The sequence below is a fragment of the Sinohyriopsis cumingii genome, chromosome 17 (genome assembly GCF_028554795.1).
Source record: "Sinohyriopsis cumingii isolate HCF-2022 chromosome 17, ASM2855479v2, whole genome shotgun sequence".
Lineage (NCBI taxonomy): Eukaryota > Metazoa > Mollusca > Bivalvia > Unionida > Unionidae > Sinohyriopsis > Sinohyriopsis cumingii.
Window position 1 is genome coordinate 66,682,286 of NC_142977.1, and position 20,190 is coordinate 66,702,475.

The following is a 20,190-nucleotide window of genomic DNA, read 5'->3' on the forward strand; positions in this document are numbered from 1 at the left end:
ATATATATATATATATATATATATATATATATATATATATATATATATATAACTTCAGTTGTAAATTAGAAAGCCAGACGTGTTCGTTGTATACATAAATTTTACTCTAATTTGCCACCATTACAACATAAACGGTATCTGCTAAGGCCCTTCTTGTTGATTCCATTGTGTAATTTACAGGTTTCATACCGTAAATACTACCACTGCAGTCACACCACCTATGTACACCACTAGATTTTAATAGGGACTATGCTATTCTAGGCTCACTCATTCGGTTTTTATCTGAATTCACTACTAGTGAACCTTGGCATCATGCAAACTCACTAACACTTCACTCCGTGACGTTTGCTGCTAGTAATTGGCTAATTATTTCGGGTTTAGGAATATCTCCACTGGACCGAGTTTCAATAATCAAACAATTAATCACAAAATCTAAGAATTCCTTAAAACGGGGCGCTATAACCAAATGCGCATACTCTAAATTTACCATAGTATATTAGTGATTTTTCTACATAGAATATTCAGTGAATCATTCACCGAGTACTAAAAAAATCGTGAGAATTTTGACAGTGATATAAATGACCATGTGAAATTTAGGAGTCCGTAAAGTTAGTCTGGCAGTGACATAAAGAAAGTGTCCTGGTACATCTTTTCTCTCGTATGTGCATCGCCGATTTGATATACACAAACATACCCGTAATCAATTAGACTTTGTGATCACAAGTTGTGTTACCGGAGCGATTCTTTGGATTTAAGCTTTCCATAACATGGATCGTGCTTTTGCTGTTATTGCTCTACTTATAATTTGACCCTCATACGTGGTCTGTTCTTATAACTCCATCTGTAGCCGTTGAGATGATATAGTAAGTGCTGACTTAACCAGTTATGACCGTAGTTTTACAAACGAACTTACCCGATGCGTGACCAAGCAAATAAAATTCTACTTGGGTAAACTCAAGTTCACGAGTAACTTCACGCGGATAAGTCAGATAGTGTGTGTGTGTGTGTGTGTGTGAGAGAGAGAGAGAGAGAGAGGGTCTTGTTTACTGTCCCATATTTTCTTTTATCACATAGTCGATACACTTCACCTATAGTTTGTGCGGTTTCATATTTTTCATATTATAATATGTGAACATATCACTTTATGTGCTGGTCCCGAGTGACCGAGTGGTTTAAAACGCTCACCTTTCCGGATCACTGCCATCTCACCTCTGTCTGCACGGGTTCGAGTCCAAGGCTCGGCTAGTGTGGGCACGTGGGAAAGCTTGTCAGTAGCTTCTCGTGGGTCGATGGTTCTTCCCTGGGTTTTCCAGGGTTCTTCCTCCACCAATTATACTGTCCGACTTGTATAGCCTATCTTGTGCTGAAAAATGGCGTTAAACCCTAGAACAACAACAACATTTTATGTGATTCTGATTGGTCCAAATAAGCCCATGAAATTATTGTGCAGTATTCTCATTACTGGTTGGCTGCAATTGTGGGAAAACGTTATTAACCTCGCTTTCTGGATTGTTTTGTTGTCAATGAACATTTTGGCCGCCATTTTATTATTCGGTTCACGAAAGGAATTGGGGGAAAATGGTCTCTTCTGTCTTCATGAGGTCACTGTAAAATCACATGGGCTTGTTATCTAATGTATACCATACCATAACATAACGAATGGATTAAACCCCAAGACAACAACAATCAGTAAAAACTAAGGGTATTGCTCAGCTCATAGCGAATGTATAAGTTGGGGTTGGTAAGCGGGCGGTAAACACAAAGCACGGAACCCACCCTATATACAAGCGTGGCTTAAATGTTAACCTACATAAGTAAATAAATTCACCTCCGTTCGCAGAAGAACGTGGACAAAAAGCAGTCTCCTAAGTGGCCTAAGTTTAACCAACCACTGCATATTTACGCGATAAATATGTGATACAATTCCGACTCACAATGAAATTTGTTTACATATTCTTTAGTCTGCTGTTCCAAGTCAAATATTGCAAATATCTTGTCACAAATATATTACAGTAAATATGGGAAATGATGTATCCAGGAAACCTCCTTTTAAATGAATAGTGCAACAGTGTAATATTTAGTGGTGAAAGTGACATGTTAGGTTACGTAATCATGGACCGTCTACTGCATTCTAACCAGTATTGCATCAAACAACGTGACATCACAAGCGCTGGACATTCTGTGTTTAAAAATGAATTCATCTGTGTAAAATATTATGTTTATTCGGAAGGACGCTTGTTCTTTACATTGTACGAAAAGTATAATCTACTTTTCAACCTTAATACTAGTTCAATTTTGTTTGGGACTATTTTTTGCGCACAATGAAAGAAGGTGCAACGTCTGTCAGAATAAAAGAAATTAATCGTTCTTCTTTCTATCTAAATAATTTGAGGTTTATATGCACCGCATTATTATATTATATAACTGCATCCAGTTTTGTTCGCATATGGAGTCCTTTATGAATCACGATACGCTATCAAAGTGTCTTTTCCATTTTATATTCATTGACATATCATGTCTCGCAATTTCTCGTGCAGACATGATCTTTACTATATTTACTATTTTAACCATGTTTTGACGAGTAGATAATACATAGAAAATATTAACGTACCAGTTACACCTTAATCGCAGAAGTTTTACTATACGCCCTCTTACAACTAACATATTCGCAGGCATTCATTGAGTTCAGATATGTGTTATGGTTATCAGAGATTGTTTTGATGCATGTCACCTAACATGCGAGATTTATTAAGCAGGTCTTTTTGGAAATAAAGGTACTCGTATGCCGCCAATTTCAACAAAGTTGATACTTCTTAAATGGCTATAAAAGTGTTTTAAAATCATTCATTCAGATAAAACAAATTCTGTGCAGAACTTCTAGGCACCATTTATCTTGTCTAATGACTGTTTCATAAAAAAAACGATTTATTCCCGTTCAGTTTAAGGTAAACAACCAAACCGATCTCTCTTAAAAAATCTGTCTTTTTTCAAATACTCTTATGTATTCATTATATATGCAATACACCTTTAACATTCAGTGCTAAAGTATCTAACTAGCTTAAGCGCTTTCTACCCTTAATGAGTTTTTTTTTAAAGGTTTAAAGGCAAATACAAACATGGACAAGACAATCATTTAAAAAAAAACAAAAAAAAACAAAAAAAAACAAAAAAAAAAACAAAACAAAACAACAACAACCGAAAAACCGTGTGTTTGCAAAACTTTACATGACTATTTCTACCTTTACATTCATTATGTTTCAACTAGTTTACTTCAACTTGTTGCGGATGCTGGAACATATTTTAAATGGACCTATAAATCGATAAGCCATAATGACATCTGTTAGTTTTCGTAAATTTATGTAAGGGCAAATTGTATCCAGGATATTTCATTGTTATAGTAGTAATTATAGGCTACTGGGTGAATCATAAGCAAATTTAGAGAATTATTTAAAAGAACATATATCGGCTGCAAAAAGATAATTTAATTTGTGCATGGCTGTCTTTTTCTAGTCTTCATGGTTTAAACCGCTTCGTTTCAATCTTTTAAGGCGGCGTATCCAGTAAGATTCCTTTTCTTTTGTTGTTTTATCTTTTTAACGCATGTACTTCCCAAACCAAATAATAAGTTATTTAGATATTTCTTCTTTACATAGTAGCATCTTGCAGATTAATAATTAATTTTATTTTTGAACTAATATTTTCATTCAAATTGATTAAACAAGCACACTGAAGGTTTAAACATTGAAATATGGTTTAAATGAAGAAAGTATGATGAAAATAGATCACTAGAAACATAACATGGTTAACTACATAATATCGAACGCTTTGCCATATACATACCACCTAACATCGAACGCTTTCCCATATACATACCACTTAACAGGGGCCCCGAGTGGCCGAGTGGTCTAAAGCGCTGTCCGTTACGGATCACTGTCATCTCACCTCTGTCTGCGTGGGTTGGAGTCTCTGATTCGGCTAATGTGGGTATGTGGGAAGGCTTGCCAGTAGCTTCTCGTGAATCGGTGGTTCTTTCCGGGGTTTTCCCGGGTTCTTCCTCCACCATTAATACTGGCCGCCATGTATAGCGTATCGTGTGTTGAAAAATGGCGTTAAACCATATAACAACAACATACCACCTAACATCAAACGTTTTGCCATACACACACCACCTAACATCGAACACGTTCCCATATACATACAGCCTAACATCGAACGCTTTTCTATTGACATACCACCTAACATCGAACGCTTTGCCATACACATACTGCTTGACATCTAACATATTGCTGTACACATACCACCTAACATCGAACGCTTTGCCATACACATACAGCCTAACATCGAACGCTTTGCCATATACATACAGCCTAACATCGAACGCTTTGCCATACACATACAGCCTAACATCGAACGCTTTGCCATATACATACACATACCACCTAACATCAAACACGATGCCTTATACATACCACCTAACATCGAACGCTTTGCCATATACATACCACCTAACATCGAACGCTTTCCCATATACATACAGCCTAACATCGAACGCTTTGCCATACACATACCACCTAACATCAAACACAATGCCATATACATACCACCTAACATCGAACGCTTTCCTATATACATACAGCCTAACATTGAACGCTTTTCCATACATATACCGCTTAACATCGAACGCATTGCCGTACACATACCACCTAACATCGAACGCATTGCCGTACACATACCGACTAACATCTTGTAACAAGTGGCATTTCTATACTAAGCAAAATAAGTAACCAGAAAGAAGTAATTCAAACGTTTAAATGTATCACAGTTGATCGACCTCATTATTATGATTTAGTTAATATTACTAAGGAGCATATTTCCTCCAGTTATATCTTTCATATTTCCCTTGGTTTTTGTGACTATAATTTGCCATCATCCATAGCTCCTGAGACATCATCGCATGCCACAGACAAAAATTGGCCACGCTCGTTGTTTTCGTGGATTTTCGCTGGTATTTACGTTGAGAGAGAGAGAGAGAGAGAGAGAGAGAGAGAGAGAATAGATAAATAGCATGATCAGATTAATGCTACACGTTAAAAATGAACCAAAGATTTTATTCTGTTTGGTACAATTGTCATTGCACTCAAAGAATCGTCTTTGACAAACAGCACTTAATTTCTACATTTAAGTTCCGTTCGACCAAGTAGAATATCCATTACTGGTGAAGAGACAGATACGTCGGAAGAAAATGCTATATACTGACACGTATTGCTGTAAAGTACACCGTCCCGACCCACCGTACCTAAAAGAGAGAATGATGTTATATCTATCTATTTTTATGTCAATAATTTTGTTATCGTTCGGTATATTTAGTTTGATATTATGTGTTTATATATGTCATTGTCACGTGCTTGAAGTATCTGATCATTGTTTCCATCCTGATATTACGGCAAATTTTATCACTAAAGCCGCTATTTGTTTCTCACTAGATTATCATTACGTATCATGTCTGTAAAATGTACTCATTTATTATTCAGTTAAAGAGACATACACTAGGTACTACCGATACAAAGTATACTTTCAACGCTTGAGACATACACTAGGTACCACAGATACAAAATTTACCTCCAACGCTTGAGACATACACTAGGTACCATCGATACAAAATCTACTTTCAACGCATGAGACATACACTAGGTACCACAGATACAAAATCTACTTTCAACGCTTGAGACATACACTAGGTACCACAGATACAAAATCTACTTTCAACGCTTGAGACATACACTAGGTACCACAGATACAAAATCTACTTTCAACGCTTGAGACGTACACTAGATATCACCGATACAAAATTTACCTCCAACGCTTGAGACATACACTAGGTACCATCGATACAAAATCTACTTTCAACGCATGAGACATACACTAAAAGCGGAAGCTTGGGGATTTAATTATTATTTTTTCAGTGACTATATTCACTATCTTCCGCTACTAATGTAACTGCTAGGTTACTAATTTATTTTGAATTCTTTAATGCGCGAAGCATATGTTATACACAAGACTGTATGATATATATATATATATATATATATATATATATATATATATATATATATATATATATATATATATCTGTGTGTGTGTGTGTGTGCATGTCTGTGTGAATGTATGTATGTGTTGTCCTTTAAAAATTCGCCTTTTGTATCCGTTTCTACGCGTTGCCAAGGACGCAAAAAGTGAAATGAGGTTGCTCTTGAATTTACAAAGTTATACATCTTACCAGAAACGATATAAGTTCGGCCTCCGTACAAAGGACGGCCACAGTCATTTTCAGAGTAGGGCAAAACCATAAAGAAAGTACCATTGCGTACGCCTAATGGATTGGAGCCATTCTGAAAAGATAAAGGTGAATTACTATTACTCAATGCCATTGCTGCTTGTGAATCAACAAAATTAACGTTGAGATTTTCAGTCCTATTACATATTTCATAATTAATTAGAAGAAATATGATTATTCAGACTCCGCATTCACATTTATTCTATTAAACAAGTCCTTTATCGTCCATTGATAATACAAGATGAAACGAATGGATTCTTAATATCTGAACCTGAATGTGTACAATGCATGGCAAGGTACGGCATAAATTTGCACCGGAAAAGAAAACCTACTGGAAAGTTAGCAGTGTTGTTCAAGAGCTGGCTTAAAGCCCTCCACTGATAGCACGCACACAACACTGTCACTCAGATGATCCCAGTCCACACTCGTTTTTACGAGGAAAGAATTTCTATGTTGTTCTGTTCTGTATTGCTCAACTATAATACTTCTACTATTATTTGATACTAGTTTTCCTACAATGACTATATTTTCAAAATTTGGGAAAGATTTAGCTTTAATATATCTTTGAAAGCGTGCTTTATGTTTTCCTGTTTAACTAATAGAAAAATAAAAAAGCTTCTAGTTCATAACCGTAGCCATCTAATAAGCAAGATATCCTGGGTCGGGATCACCGTTACTAGTACTATTAATATTTATTGTCTGTATATATTTCATGCAGATCGGTTAGCCACACCTGTCATTTGCGCGAGTTAATATCATCTATGCTTTGACACCGTTTACCAATAATATTGGAGTTGTCCAATGTGCTGGCAATGTATTTGTAGGTCGTTGTCTCCTGCTAAATAACTACTAGGCCAAAATTTATTATGAAAGAATGACCGTACTTACATGGATGGTTTACGCTACACCAACAATAAACCCGTATTCTTGGCACTCAGTCAAATACCTTTTGCCCAGATTATTTACTGTTCGTAGATTGTTTTAAAAAAATATGATTTGGATATATTAAAACGTAATGAATCAGTGCAAACACTTCACCTTATTAATCATTAAGGCATATTTGAAATAATCTTGCAACAAAAAGAAAAAGGTGGAAAAACTAAATCTGCATATTTAAAAAAAATATTACAAAGCAAAACGATGATAGAACCAACACATACCATAAAACCGCGCATCGCAACAAACGAATATCACTTTATTTAATAAGTAACTGGTAAACAGCAACTATAAACTTGAAAAGGTAAAAATAATGTGGAAGGTAAAACCACTAAAACTTGATATAATTTTCATAAAGGGAGGTTGATTGTGCAGTCACTTTTTGACTCATGTAGATCGGTTAGTGACAGGTGTTACTGGCCTCTAATCCAAAGTATTCCCTGACCCATTCAACAGCAACTTTGTACAATTCGCAATTTTAGGCCATTAATTCATAATAATAACCACGGGGCCAGATGGGTTTATTTTAGGAAGGGATACCACAGTTTACTCTACATAAACAATAGACACCACATTTTACTCTACATAAACAATAAACACCACAGTTAACTCTACATAAACAATAAACACCACAGTTAACCCTACATATACAATAAACAATAGACCCGTATACCACAGTTTACCCTACATAAACAATAGACACCACAGTTTACCCTACATAAACAATAGAAACTACAGTTTACCCTACATAAATAATAGACACCACAGTTTACCCTACATGAACAATATATACCACAGTTTTACCCTACATAAACAATAGACCCGTATACCACAGTTTACTCTACATAAACAATAGACACCACAGTTTACCCTACATAAACAATAAACACCACAGTTAACACTACATAAACAATAGACCCGTATACCACAGTTTACCCTACATAAACAATAGACACCACAGTTAACCCTACATAAACAATAGACACCACAGTTTACCCTACATAAACAATAGAAACTACAGTTTACCCTACCACAGTTAACCCTACATAAACAATAGACACCACAGTTTACCCTACATAAACAATAGAAACTACAGTTTACCCTACATAAATAATAGAAACCACAGTTTACCCTACATATACAATAGAAACCACAATTTACCCTACATAAATAATAGACACCACGGTTTACCCTACATGAACAATAGACACCACAGTTTACCCTACATAAACAATAGACGCCACAGTCTACCCTACATAAACCATAGACCCGTATACCAGTTTACCCTACATAAACAATATACACACAGTTTACCTTACATAAACAATAGACACCACAGTTTACCCTACATAAACAATAAACCCGTATATCACGGTTACCCTACATAAACAATAGACACCACAGTTTACTCTACATAAACAATAGACCCGTAGACCACAGTTTACCCTGCATAAACACTAGACCCGTAGACCACAGTTTACCCTACATAAACAATAGACACCACAGTTTACCCTACATAAACAATAGACTCCACAGTTTACCCTACATAAACAATAAACCCGTATATCACGGTTACCCTACATAAACAATAGACACCACACTTTACTCTACATAAACAATAGACCCGTAGACCACAGTTTACCCTACATAAACACTAGACCCGTAGACCACAGTTTACCCTACATAAACAATAGACACCACAGTTTACCCTACATAAACAATAGACTCCACAGTTTACCCTACATAAACAATAGACCCGTATTCTCTTGTAAGATCATTATATTTTACCTATAGTATTTTCAGCTCGTAAATTGGTTTCTTTTACATGTGATATGGCCTACGTAACACGAGAGAGCGACAACCCACAAAATTTGTATAATTGAAAATATAAATTTATTTCCCTAAAATACAAAGTGAAAGTTCAAATTTTTTGGCAGTAATTAATGAATTAAAACGTTCTAAAAGTCATAATAAGCCAAATAAATCTAAGTAATTAGAACACTTTCGAAAGGTAGTCCAAATGATAATTGTTATGTCCTTATGTTCCACACCACAGAAAAATCACTATGTTTTATATTCAAATATCCTTTAAGTGAACTCACGAAGAATACTTATATAAGAATATAATAAACAGCAGCAATACAATATACAACTAGGCTTGAAAAAAATAATTCTCAGAATCAGTCAATTAACTCAGCTGTTCCATTTCTAGCCAGTTAAGCACTCGGACAGTTTGACATTTTAACAATACCAATGATCTCTTTGGATTAGATGATTATCTGGATTTAGCTTTGAAGCTTTTGAAGAAATTATAAACGTGACTCACCCCTAGAATGCAAACGCAGTAATAAGACATTAGTATAAAACATGTTTTTAACTAAATGACTTTCGTAAGAATATATATTATAATTATAATACAGATAATATATCGATATATTCATCAATATAATAAATAAAAACGCAATATCAAATCGTCTGCGTATCAGTTATTTTGGCAGATTTTAAACTTTCTTGTATTACAAATTAAAGTTTAAAAAATGCATTACCTAATTTTAAAATCAATACAGACCATGCAACTCCCCATTTAAGTAGACTTATAGGATTGTATCTATTAAGCAACTGGTAAACGGCAGTTATAAACGTTATATAGAAAAAGAAATGTAAAGGATAGTCATCTGAACGTGAAATAAACTTTTCTTATTGAGTAAAATAATGAGATGCAGGATAACCTATACAGTAAATTAAATGGAGAATAAATAAATATGTATGGCACAGGACATTGAGTTAACACTATTAATAAACAGTTGTTTATCCAGTGTGTTCGTCAACTCAGTTAAATATTGTAACGTTAAGCTCGACTATAGGAAGTAGTGGATGTTTGTTTAAGTAATGAATTGCCATTTTCATTAACCATTATGTATAGAACTATTTAAAAGATTTTCCGGCTGTATATGTGACAAGGAAAACTTAATTGAAGGGATTTATTTAAAGATGCATCAGAGGTAGATGTATTTACTTACTTTAAATATTTTTTCCAGATACATCGTGTAACCTCCGCAGAAAGCAACATCTTCATGGTCATCACGATTTCTTAATGTCTCCATTAGCTGTCCACCTAACACTGTTCCTTTGACGACTGTTGTACACAAACAAATTACTTTCTATAGCAATTAAATTCTACTGTAAGATTCTCTAAATTTGCTTTCAAGAAATGTATGTATGTATGTATGTGTGTGTGTGTGTGTGTGTACATACGTACTTATGTATGTATGACTGACTTTATTTCTTCTTCAACAGAGATTACATCAGATTAATCGAATCAAGGATAATACATGATCATGAACTACAACAGAAAAGTGCAGAAAAAAGTAAACAGTAGTACTGTGTCAGCAATTCTACTGACGAATATAACCATCTCAATAGCTGCAGTCATACAAATATGTAGGTAGAGCTAATACGCATTTAACTTGGCATGACACTGATCTTTGAACAATTGCTTGATGATGATAATACTTCAAAAATGTTAGTACGTCGGTATTGTTATGTGCTTAACATTAACATTGCAATATTGAAGAAAAAGAAATAGAAAACTTAAACAAGGGTAACTATATATCTATTTCTTTCTAGATAACATGTATGCACGTTTATACATGTTTGTATGCATGTATACATGCGTGTGTGCTTTTATGTATGACTGACTAACTGACTCCATTTCCTCTTTAGCAAATATTACATCAGGTTAATAAAAGTACGAATTATTTATATTACGAGAATATGAGACACAGCACAGAAACCAGAACGTAAACAAAAAAAAAATACATTGTCAACTAACGAAATTACAAGATGAAATATACAAATACTTACAATCACATAATAATATATATGGCATTTTGTGACTTAATATCCCTTGGTATAATATAGCTCCAACCCAAACGTACATACATATATACATACACATATACATACTTACACACACATACATACACACACAGACACATACACACACAACTCTCTCTCTCTCTCTCTCCCTCTCTCTCTCTCTCTCTCTCTCTCTCTCTCTCTCTCTCTCTATATATATATATATATATACATACATACATACATACATACATACATACATACATACATACATACATACATATACACTTGTATATATGTAAATAAATACACACATACATATAGACATTTACACATACCATTGCGTGTGTACATATACACACATACACATGCATACAATTAAATCACACGTATACACACACACACACACATACCCATACATGTACACATACCTATATATACATGTGCACTAACATGAAACCATCCCCCGTATCGAACAAGAGAACAAGAGGTGACAATCTCCATGAGTTGTTATACAACAAAATGCTCGGATTTTTACAGCAAGACTTTTACAAGACTTTCTGATCAAGACTTTTACAACGTGACTTTCTGATCAAGATGTTTACAATAAGACTTTTTGGTCAAGGCTTTTACAACAAGACCTTCTGATCAAGACTTTTACAACGAGACTTTCTGATCAAGACTTTTACAACAAGACCTTCTGATCAAGACTTTTACAACGAGACTTTCTGATCAAGACTTTTACAACAAGACTTTCTGATCAAGACTTTTACAACAAGACTTTCTGATCAAGACTTTTACAAGACTTTCTGATCAAGACTTTTACAACAAGACTTTTACAACAAGACTTTCTGATCAAGACTTTTACAACAAGACTTTCTGATCATGACTTTTACAGCAAGAGTTTCTGATCAAGACTTTTACAACAAGACTTTTTGATCAAGACTTTTACAACAAGACTTTCTGATCAAGACTTTTACAGCAAGACTTTCTGATCAAGACTTTTACAAGAAGACTTTCTGATCAAGACTTTTACAAGAAGACTTTCTGATCAAGACTTTTACAACAAGACTTTCTGATCAAGACTTTTACAACAAGACTTTCTGATCAAGACTTTTACAAGACTTTCTGATCAAGACTTTTACAACAAGACTTTTACAACAAGACTTTCTGATCAAGACTTTTACAACAAGACTTTCTGATCATGACTTTTACAGCAAGAGTTTCTGATCAAGACTTTTACAACAAGACTTTTTGATCAAGACTTTTACAACAAGACTTTCTGATCAAGACTTTTACAAGAAGACTTTCTGATCAAGACTTTTACAAGAAGACTTTCTGATCAAGACTTTTACAAGACGTTCTGATCAAGACTTTTACAACAAGACTTTCTGATCAAGACTTTTACAACGTGACTTTCTGATCAAGACTTTCTGATCAAGACTTTTACAAGAAGACTTTCTGATCAAGACTTTTACAACAAGATTTTCTGATCAAGACTTTTACAATAAGAAGATAATGTACTGCTTATTATTGCTGTTATGTTAGAACATGTTGGTTGATAGTAGGACATGCATTTTATTTGTAGAATGAAGCTATGTATGTATGTATGTATGCGCGCGTGTGTGTGTGTATGTATGTGTATGCGTGTGTGCGTGCGTGCATGCGTGCATGCAAGCATGTATGTGTGTATGTTCGTACGTATACAGGTTTCCCATAAGATTGTCGTTTTAACTAGATTTCTAGTTTGGCAATTTTTGCAGAATCTTTTACGTGACAATTTAACAAATATATTTATTGGTTGCGACTTTATCATCTTTTTCCTTGCTCATATATGTCTTTCACTGGCTGTGAAGAACACAATAATAATCGCACTTCTAGTTTTTCTAGTTTTGAATTAAATGACGTTAGCAATACCTTAATCTCTAAAACTCTTACTCACATTCTCCGCCTTTTGCGAGTACAACATTATCAACATGGCTAACTCGGCATATGCATCTTTGTAATTACCCTGGAAGGATGAGAATTTTTTTCTTTACAAATATAACGTTTAGTTCTCACAGCTAGTCTGATATCTGATCGCGGTTTAAAATTCAAGAACTGGAGGAAACTAGTTGTAATAATTGTTGTACAAAAACTGTAGAGAATCAAAGGAAAATGAGGAATTGGACTTCCATTATTCATTTGCTTGAGAACAGACACACGAGCTCGGCTGATTTCTGACATGTCATTATTCACTTATGTGTAATATGATCTTTTGACAGTGGCAATGACCAAACTCGTTTTCTGTCGGTACATTGACAGGGAACATGCTTCATTTGTGCCATAGGTTGAACCGGCGTTGAGTTAACGTGACGTTGTTGTGGGGTTTAACGCTATTTTTCAGCACATGATACGCTATGCATGGCGGCCAGTATTAATGGTGGAGGAAGAACCGGAGAAAACCCCAGGAAGAACCACCAACCTACGAGAAGCTACTGGCAAGCTTTCTCACATACCCACATTTGCAGAATCCTAGACTCACGCAGAGGTGAGATGGCAGTGATCCGTAACGGAGTGCGCTTTAGACCACTCGGCCACTCGAGGTCCCGTTGACGTGACGTGAATGTATGGATTAAAGTGAGAGTTACCCACATGTGGAATCAATAAAGACGAGCACAGGGGTCCACCATATTTCGACACGGAATATACAATTAATAACAATGGGAGATAAAATGCTAATCTTTATTTCCACTGAACTCATTTCCCACGATAACAATTATATGTTTCTGTTTGACTGATAATTGATCAGAAACCAAAACTGCACCCAGCACGGCATAATCAAGTGTAAACAGCCTACCCTTTCGTAAGCAATACAAACTGTACAGCGCGTGTACGGACCGTCCATTTAACATAATCATATCAATTATCGTGCCGACTAAAATCTAGTTCGCAGACCTCTCATAACATTTATTATATAAAAACACTGCACGATTATAAACTGGTTCATTCCTTTAAAAGTCGGCAGGTTGTCAAGAAATACAGTAATGTTAAAACGAAAAACGAAATGAAGACACCAATCCCCTCGCCCGTTGATAACATTAAATAGAACGAGCTGCATGTTCGACCATGATTTGAGAGAAAGAAAAATAAACATGTTTGGCGTTTTTAATTTTGAGAGTGATTGTAGGTTAAACTGGACTATCGCAGAATTATTATATAATTAAGGATTCAAGACTACAAAACTGGCAAAGTGATATTAACAATTAACATAAATATGGGTAGCATGGGATTATAAAGCGAATTTAGGACCGGAAATACCTTTAATGTGGATTATCGTATTTTCTTTGGAAATTACTTGCTAAATGTAGATTCTCATCGACAGGCAGGTGTAGTAATACATCTATATACTGGCTCAGCTGTAATAACGTCTATATTTAAAGATGAAGTAATTTGACCATATAAAATAGTTCTGTTCCTGTATGTTTATGCCAGATTACTTCTTTTTGTTCTGTTGATAATACCAATTTACTACAATATGTTGTCCAATTTACTACCATATAAGAACGAAATACTTCAATGAAGTTTATTATCTTTTACATCTGTAGAAAAGTTGTATCCCTAATGCGTCATAGCAATATATTAATTATAATAAATCTTTCTTACTACATCAATTCGTCTTTTTTCGTCTTAGACAATCTTTGATAACTCAAATGAATGGTGAATAATATAGTTAGAGGTAGTGTCATCTTTATACAATAATGCACCAATTATTGGAAATTATGTATCTATACTCATGATGAATGCCATATTTAACGCCTTTAAACCATAGCGCACATTATATTTAATTGTATTGTATTTTGTTATATCGGCCGATGGCCTATTATATGGTGTTCATTTTGTGGTAACATACACATATATGTACAATGTGTACATATACCAGGCATATTTGTGTTCTCTTTAAAAGCAAATTTATATCATGTAATTCAGGACAGCTTTAATATAAATTAGAAATATTCTGTAATATCTTTTATTCCATAGTTCCACCAAAGATGAATATTTACGGTGAAGTACTAGCTTAATGTTACAGTTATTTCATTGTCATGGCGCAGGGAAACCGTTTATTCTAGAAGATTCGTCTTTACCGAAAACTGCCATCTCACCTCGGTTCGCGTCGGTTCGAGTTTCGGTCTCGGCCACTGTTGGTACGTGAGAGTAACTTCACTTGGGTCTGGATTTTTATCAGGGTTTTCCGGGTTCTTCTTGCACTAGATATAATGGCTGCCATTTATAACCTACTGCGTATTGAAAAAATGACGTTACACTATTACCGTATTACTGCATTAATGTCCTAATCTGGTTGTGGCATGCGTTCAATTAACTGATTTAAATCGATTATGTTAAAAATGAGCAAGTTTTAGCTGAGGTCCGACAACGAAGTATCTTTATTAAGACCTTTATGTGTAAAAAATATTTAATTTTATCAGTAGAAATGTTAGATAAAAAAGTAGCTATCTTGATGACTGTCAGCATATTTATGTGGTGTATGCACTAATAACAATGATAAGACAAGTTTTGTTAGTGGTGGTGGTGGTACTCATAACAGTAGAATCAGTGTCATTATTCTCAGAGTCATTATCACCAGCACCATAACTCATCAACTTTAAGCTCAGTTGTTTTTTCTTTTCCTATTCGTGTAAAAAACGTGAATTCTAGAAGATTGTTATATTTTTACCAACCTGATTTATCACGATCTGGACACATGATATCCTCCCATTTGAGCATTCCCCGTCTGCATAGACAGCATGAGGTCTCGTGTAAAGTCATCAGTAGTACCAACAGACACTGTGTGAAGATTACTTGTGTCTCCATGATGCAAACACCTTATGAAAGAAATATTCTATTAGGACGTCAGGAGTCTATTAAAAAGCATGATGAGTTGAAACTGTGTATAAAATCATCTTTATAGCAAAGATAATCTTAGCCAGCAAATTTAAAGTATACTAGATAATGAATGGCAATGGATGCCAACAAAATTAAATTTAAAAACATTATTAAACAAATTAATATCGCCTATAAAATTGAAAACGTAAAGGCGATCATTAATGTACAAGTAAAATATGCAACTGTAATTGTTAGCAATTATATTTGTGGAATAAATAATTGACTAACTTATAAGACTTTGAATTTGGAGCTTCGTATCCAAATTGCATAAAATTATGCTTCATGAGGATGTAAATTTTGCTGACTATTATTTACTTTTTTAAAAGCTAGATAAGGATATAAGGATGGGATGCACATAATCTATTATGATAAGAATAAATATGAACTTCACCTTTTCCCAGATCCAGAATATCTTAACTGCTTATTAACACGATTCTAACAGCACGAGCCGTCTGTTGATATTATTTGAGGAAGAAACGATCCTACTTTCTTTTATAGTCAGATATCGATGAACTTAAGTGTGAAGGCTAAATGACAGAGTGACTTATTTAAGGGCTTTGTCACTCTATCTGCGACATACCGTTTACACAAATGAATCACTGACTAAAGTACACCACAAATTATGCGCAGATTTCTGTATTTAAACATTGAAATTCATCCACCTTCTGAGATAAAAATAAGTTATCTTGTGATATATCCTAGAGCAATTACACACCAATTTAAATATACTTGGTCAGTCTAAATGTTTAGCTAATTGACAAGAATGGGATATATGTCTTTTTCTCGAATGCTTATAAGTTGATAACAGTGTGAGCATCAAGTGAAAAAAATATTTTTGTAAACCCGAGTCTGAATAATGGTATATTTGATATGTCTTTTCGTCATTGTGTTAAATAGTTAGGCCAATATGATTCATAATATTACATCTAGTGAGGTCAGTATTAGCCATATTGTTACATCTAGTGAGGTCAGTATTAGCCATATTGTTACATCTAGTGAGGTCAGTATTAGCCATATTGTTACATCTAGTGAGGTCAGTATTAGCCATATTGTTACATCTAGTGAGGTCAGTATTAGCCATATTGTTACATCTAGTGAGGTCAGTATTAGCCATATTGTTACATCTAGTGAGGTCAGTATTAGCCATATTGTTACATCTAGTGAGGTCAGTATTAGCCATATTGTTACATCTAGTGAGGTCAGTATTAGCCATATTGTTACATCTAGTGAGGTCAGTATTAGCCATATTGTTACATCTAGTGAGGTCAGTATTAGCCATATTGTTACATCTAGTGAGGTCAATATGAGTCGATTATTCAGTCATTATTGCATAGCTGAATCGCTTCACTCTTAGACAAGCATGGTTGTATTAAGATTATGGTCTAACCAAAAGTTAAAAACAAAGATACCAAACTCAGCATGATAGGTGTTACCATTCTCTTCAGTTGTAATTCCAATTTATTTAAATAAATAACTACTATTAGATATTAACAGTTACAACATTAGCATACCTACATACGAAAGGAGACAAGCTGTCCTTGATTAAGCATGTTCGAATGTACAACCGTGTAATATTAAAATCTCTTTCCCATATCTTTCATCCTCTTTGCCAATCAAATGTTTGGTTAAAACGTCGATTTAAGAAAAGAGGAAATACATTCATTTATAAGTTATTTACTAATGGCTGTTAACATGCTAAGTACATGAATTCGGTTGTAAGACTGACAAAAATCATTCTATGATTTTGAGAAGAATAGTTGTTTCCTGTTTGAATTGTACTTAATTGTTTATTGTCTACTAAACATTTTCTCGTTTGTTGAGTCACCGTGCTTTAATTATACTTTAAGTTTTCTTTAATTTTACTTTAATTTTACTTCCATGAGTAATATCTTGTCAGGGTGTTGGCACCTCACGTAAGGTCAACACAATGTGAGAGTTCAGTATTTATGGAAAAGCCTTTAAAATTAGCACAGTGTAATTTACAAGGCGTCAGCTGTATCTTAATCATCACACACTCTGCTTTTAAATGACAACGTATACAACAATTAACATACAGATAATATATTCATCTATTATAAGGTACTGTGCATTGACGTGGGAAGAGGGATTGCTTCATCGGACACAATCCACACAGAGTTTAAAATAGCCAAAAGCCAGCTCTATCCACGTGCTTCGATTGATTTTGTATACGTTATTTATTTGGGTACGTTCCTTGTTTTTTACAAACAGAGAGGGAACTTCCACCATATAACATAGTCGCTAACCTACCTCAATACGCACTGGTAATTCAATGTTCCAACTATTCAAGAAAAGATATATTTTCCGTACCTGGTGATACTTTCAGCTAAGAGGAATTTGAGATAGGAAACACTTCTTATTTGTTTGGAAAATTAATCGACGACACCTATTGTCTTAAAGTATGTATTGAACTAAATCTGAATTATAACATGGAAATAGACATAATCAGAAATACAAAGCCAGGTCAAAGAACAGTAAACAAAGATGGTATCTACATAGACAAATAAGGAACTATGTTCTACCTAGGGTTTATGTCTGCGTGAGTTCGAGTCTCGGGTTAGGTCAATATGGGTATGTGAGAAAGCTTGCCAGTAGCTTCTCGTAGGTCGGTGGATCTTTCCGCTTTTTTTCTCGTGTTCTTCCTCCACCATTTATACTGTCCGTCATATATAGCATATCTTGTGCTGAAAATGGCGTTAAACCCTACAACAACAGATGAATGTAAAATATTACATAACCCAGAGGGAGGATATACGTACAGTCACAAGCTTATTAGAAAACCATTGCAATATAATATAATAGCATATATGCAGTTGAAAAAGAATTTCGTTTAGCGACAAAATCGCGTCCGGTCTTATTTAAAGAACGGCACGGTGTAAAAATTATATAGAACCCTATAACGGCTATAGACTTTGTTCGATTATAGAAAAGTTACCTTGGACAAGTATTCACGTTATGTAGGGTATGGTATCTAGTTAGCAAGCAATTCGTCTAATAAAGATATTCAGCACGATAAGGACAGACTGCAACAATTCTATTTTAAAGGCTGCATTACTTTCATTTGAAAAAATGTAGATTTAAAATTTGTTATTATTAACCCAAGATAACATTAATAAACTTGAAGTCTGTAAATGTGTTATACTCTCTAGTATTTTAAAAACTGGTTTAAGTGATACAGTATTCTTGTATTAATGATATAGAATTAGTTGTTATTTTAATTTCTGTACAAAACATCATGATTCGTAAATTATCCTGAAAAAGAACAGAGTAAGAAGACCATAAAAGCCATGTATCGAAGTTTTACACATTCAGTTTCATTATGAATGTTTTCCAGAGTTATATTACTAAAACTGTCCACTGGAGTTGTCAAGACGTATATTGTAAAAATTATTCCCTTGCAGCTTCAGCGATTTATAAATCCCGTAACAATTTATATTTTACACATTATTTGCAGTATTATCTGTAATTATGGTAATTGTATTTTATAAGTTTTGGGCATATATTTTTACAAATACTATGTAAGGAGGTAGGAAAAGATTTGTTCTAATTTTAAACTTTGTCCGTTGATAACGAATATCGTTTCCACCAACTAAAAGAATATTGTTGTTTTATTTGATTAGTTCTGCATTCAATATTCTGTCCAAGATAGTATTGGTTTTCAAATTTCTAAGAGACTGGTAATCTGTTTTTAAAAGTCTCCTTTATACTATGCCTTTACTATAAAGGAATCAGGTGTTAGATTCCTGTCTTTTGTGGTTTGTAATTTCCACTGATGGATTATGGATGTTATTGCAAACATATCCCTTTAACGAAGGGCTGCTAAATTTGATGTCTCATTTTTTTTTCAGCCAGTAGAGTTGGTGTTAAGACATTTGTCTAACCTGTGCGAAACCCAGTTGATAGTGCTGGCAGCAGACTTGTCTGATGGGATGGACGTGGGTGTGCTATTTTTGCTGTTGCAACTGTTTGGTATTTCTGAGAGAGGGATAATATCGTTTGCAATATAAAGATGGTTTAGACATCAGTTATCACCTATACGGTAATTTCTTATTTCTGTTGGCTGTTATAATGACTGTGCCATATCATGTTACATTTTGTTGTGTAGAATAGCTGTCTGAATT

At 34.4% G+C, this 20,190-nt stretch overlaps 1 protein-coding gene and 1 long non-coding RNA gene across 2 annotated transcripts in view; one reads left to right on the forward strand and one right to left on the reverse strand.

Moving 5' to 3' along the window:
• Window positions 1–10,434, forward strand: part of LOC149779145 (uncharacterized) — a 51,195-nt gene extending 40,761 nt beyond the window's left edge. The window contains exon 4 of the long non-coding RNA XR_016415374.1: window positions 10,309–10,434. This is a non-coding gene — a long non-coding RNA (uncharacterized LOC149779145). The remainder of the gene's footprint in view (window positions 1–10,308) is intronic.
• On the reverse strand, window positions 5,128–10,408 carry LOC149779146 (uncharacterized). The gene is made up of 3 exons (XM_089938571.1): window positions 10,291–10,408; window positions 6,278–6,389; window positions 5,128–5,296 (listed from the first exon to the last, which is right to left on the reverse strand). The coding sequence occupies exons 1-3, from the start codon at window positions 10,372–10,374 to the stop codon at window positions 5,166–5,168; spliced, it is 327 nt and encodes a 108-aa protein (XP_089794697.1). The 5' UTR covers window positions 10,375–10,408; the 3' UTR covers window positions 5,128–5,165.
• Window positions 10,435–20,190: the final 9,756 nt, after the last annotated feature.

Excerpts from the sequence above, each read along its gene's own strand:
- LOC149779146 (XM_089938571.1), bottom strand. The coding sequence starts at position 10,374 with ATGGAGACATTAAGAAATCGTGATGACCATGAAGATGTTGCTTTCTGC. Across the intron at positions 6,390-10,290 it reads ATCTGGAAAAAATATTTAAA|AATGGCTCCAATCCATTAGG; the intron begins GTAAGTAAATAC and ends TTATCTTTTCAG. Across the intron at positions 5,297-6,277 it reads CCGAACTTATATCGTTTCTG|GTACGGTGGGTCGGGACGGT; the intron begins GTAAGATGTATA and ends TCTCTCTTTTAG.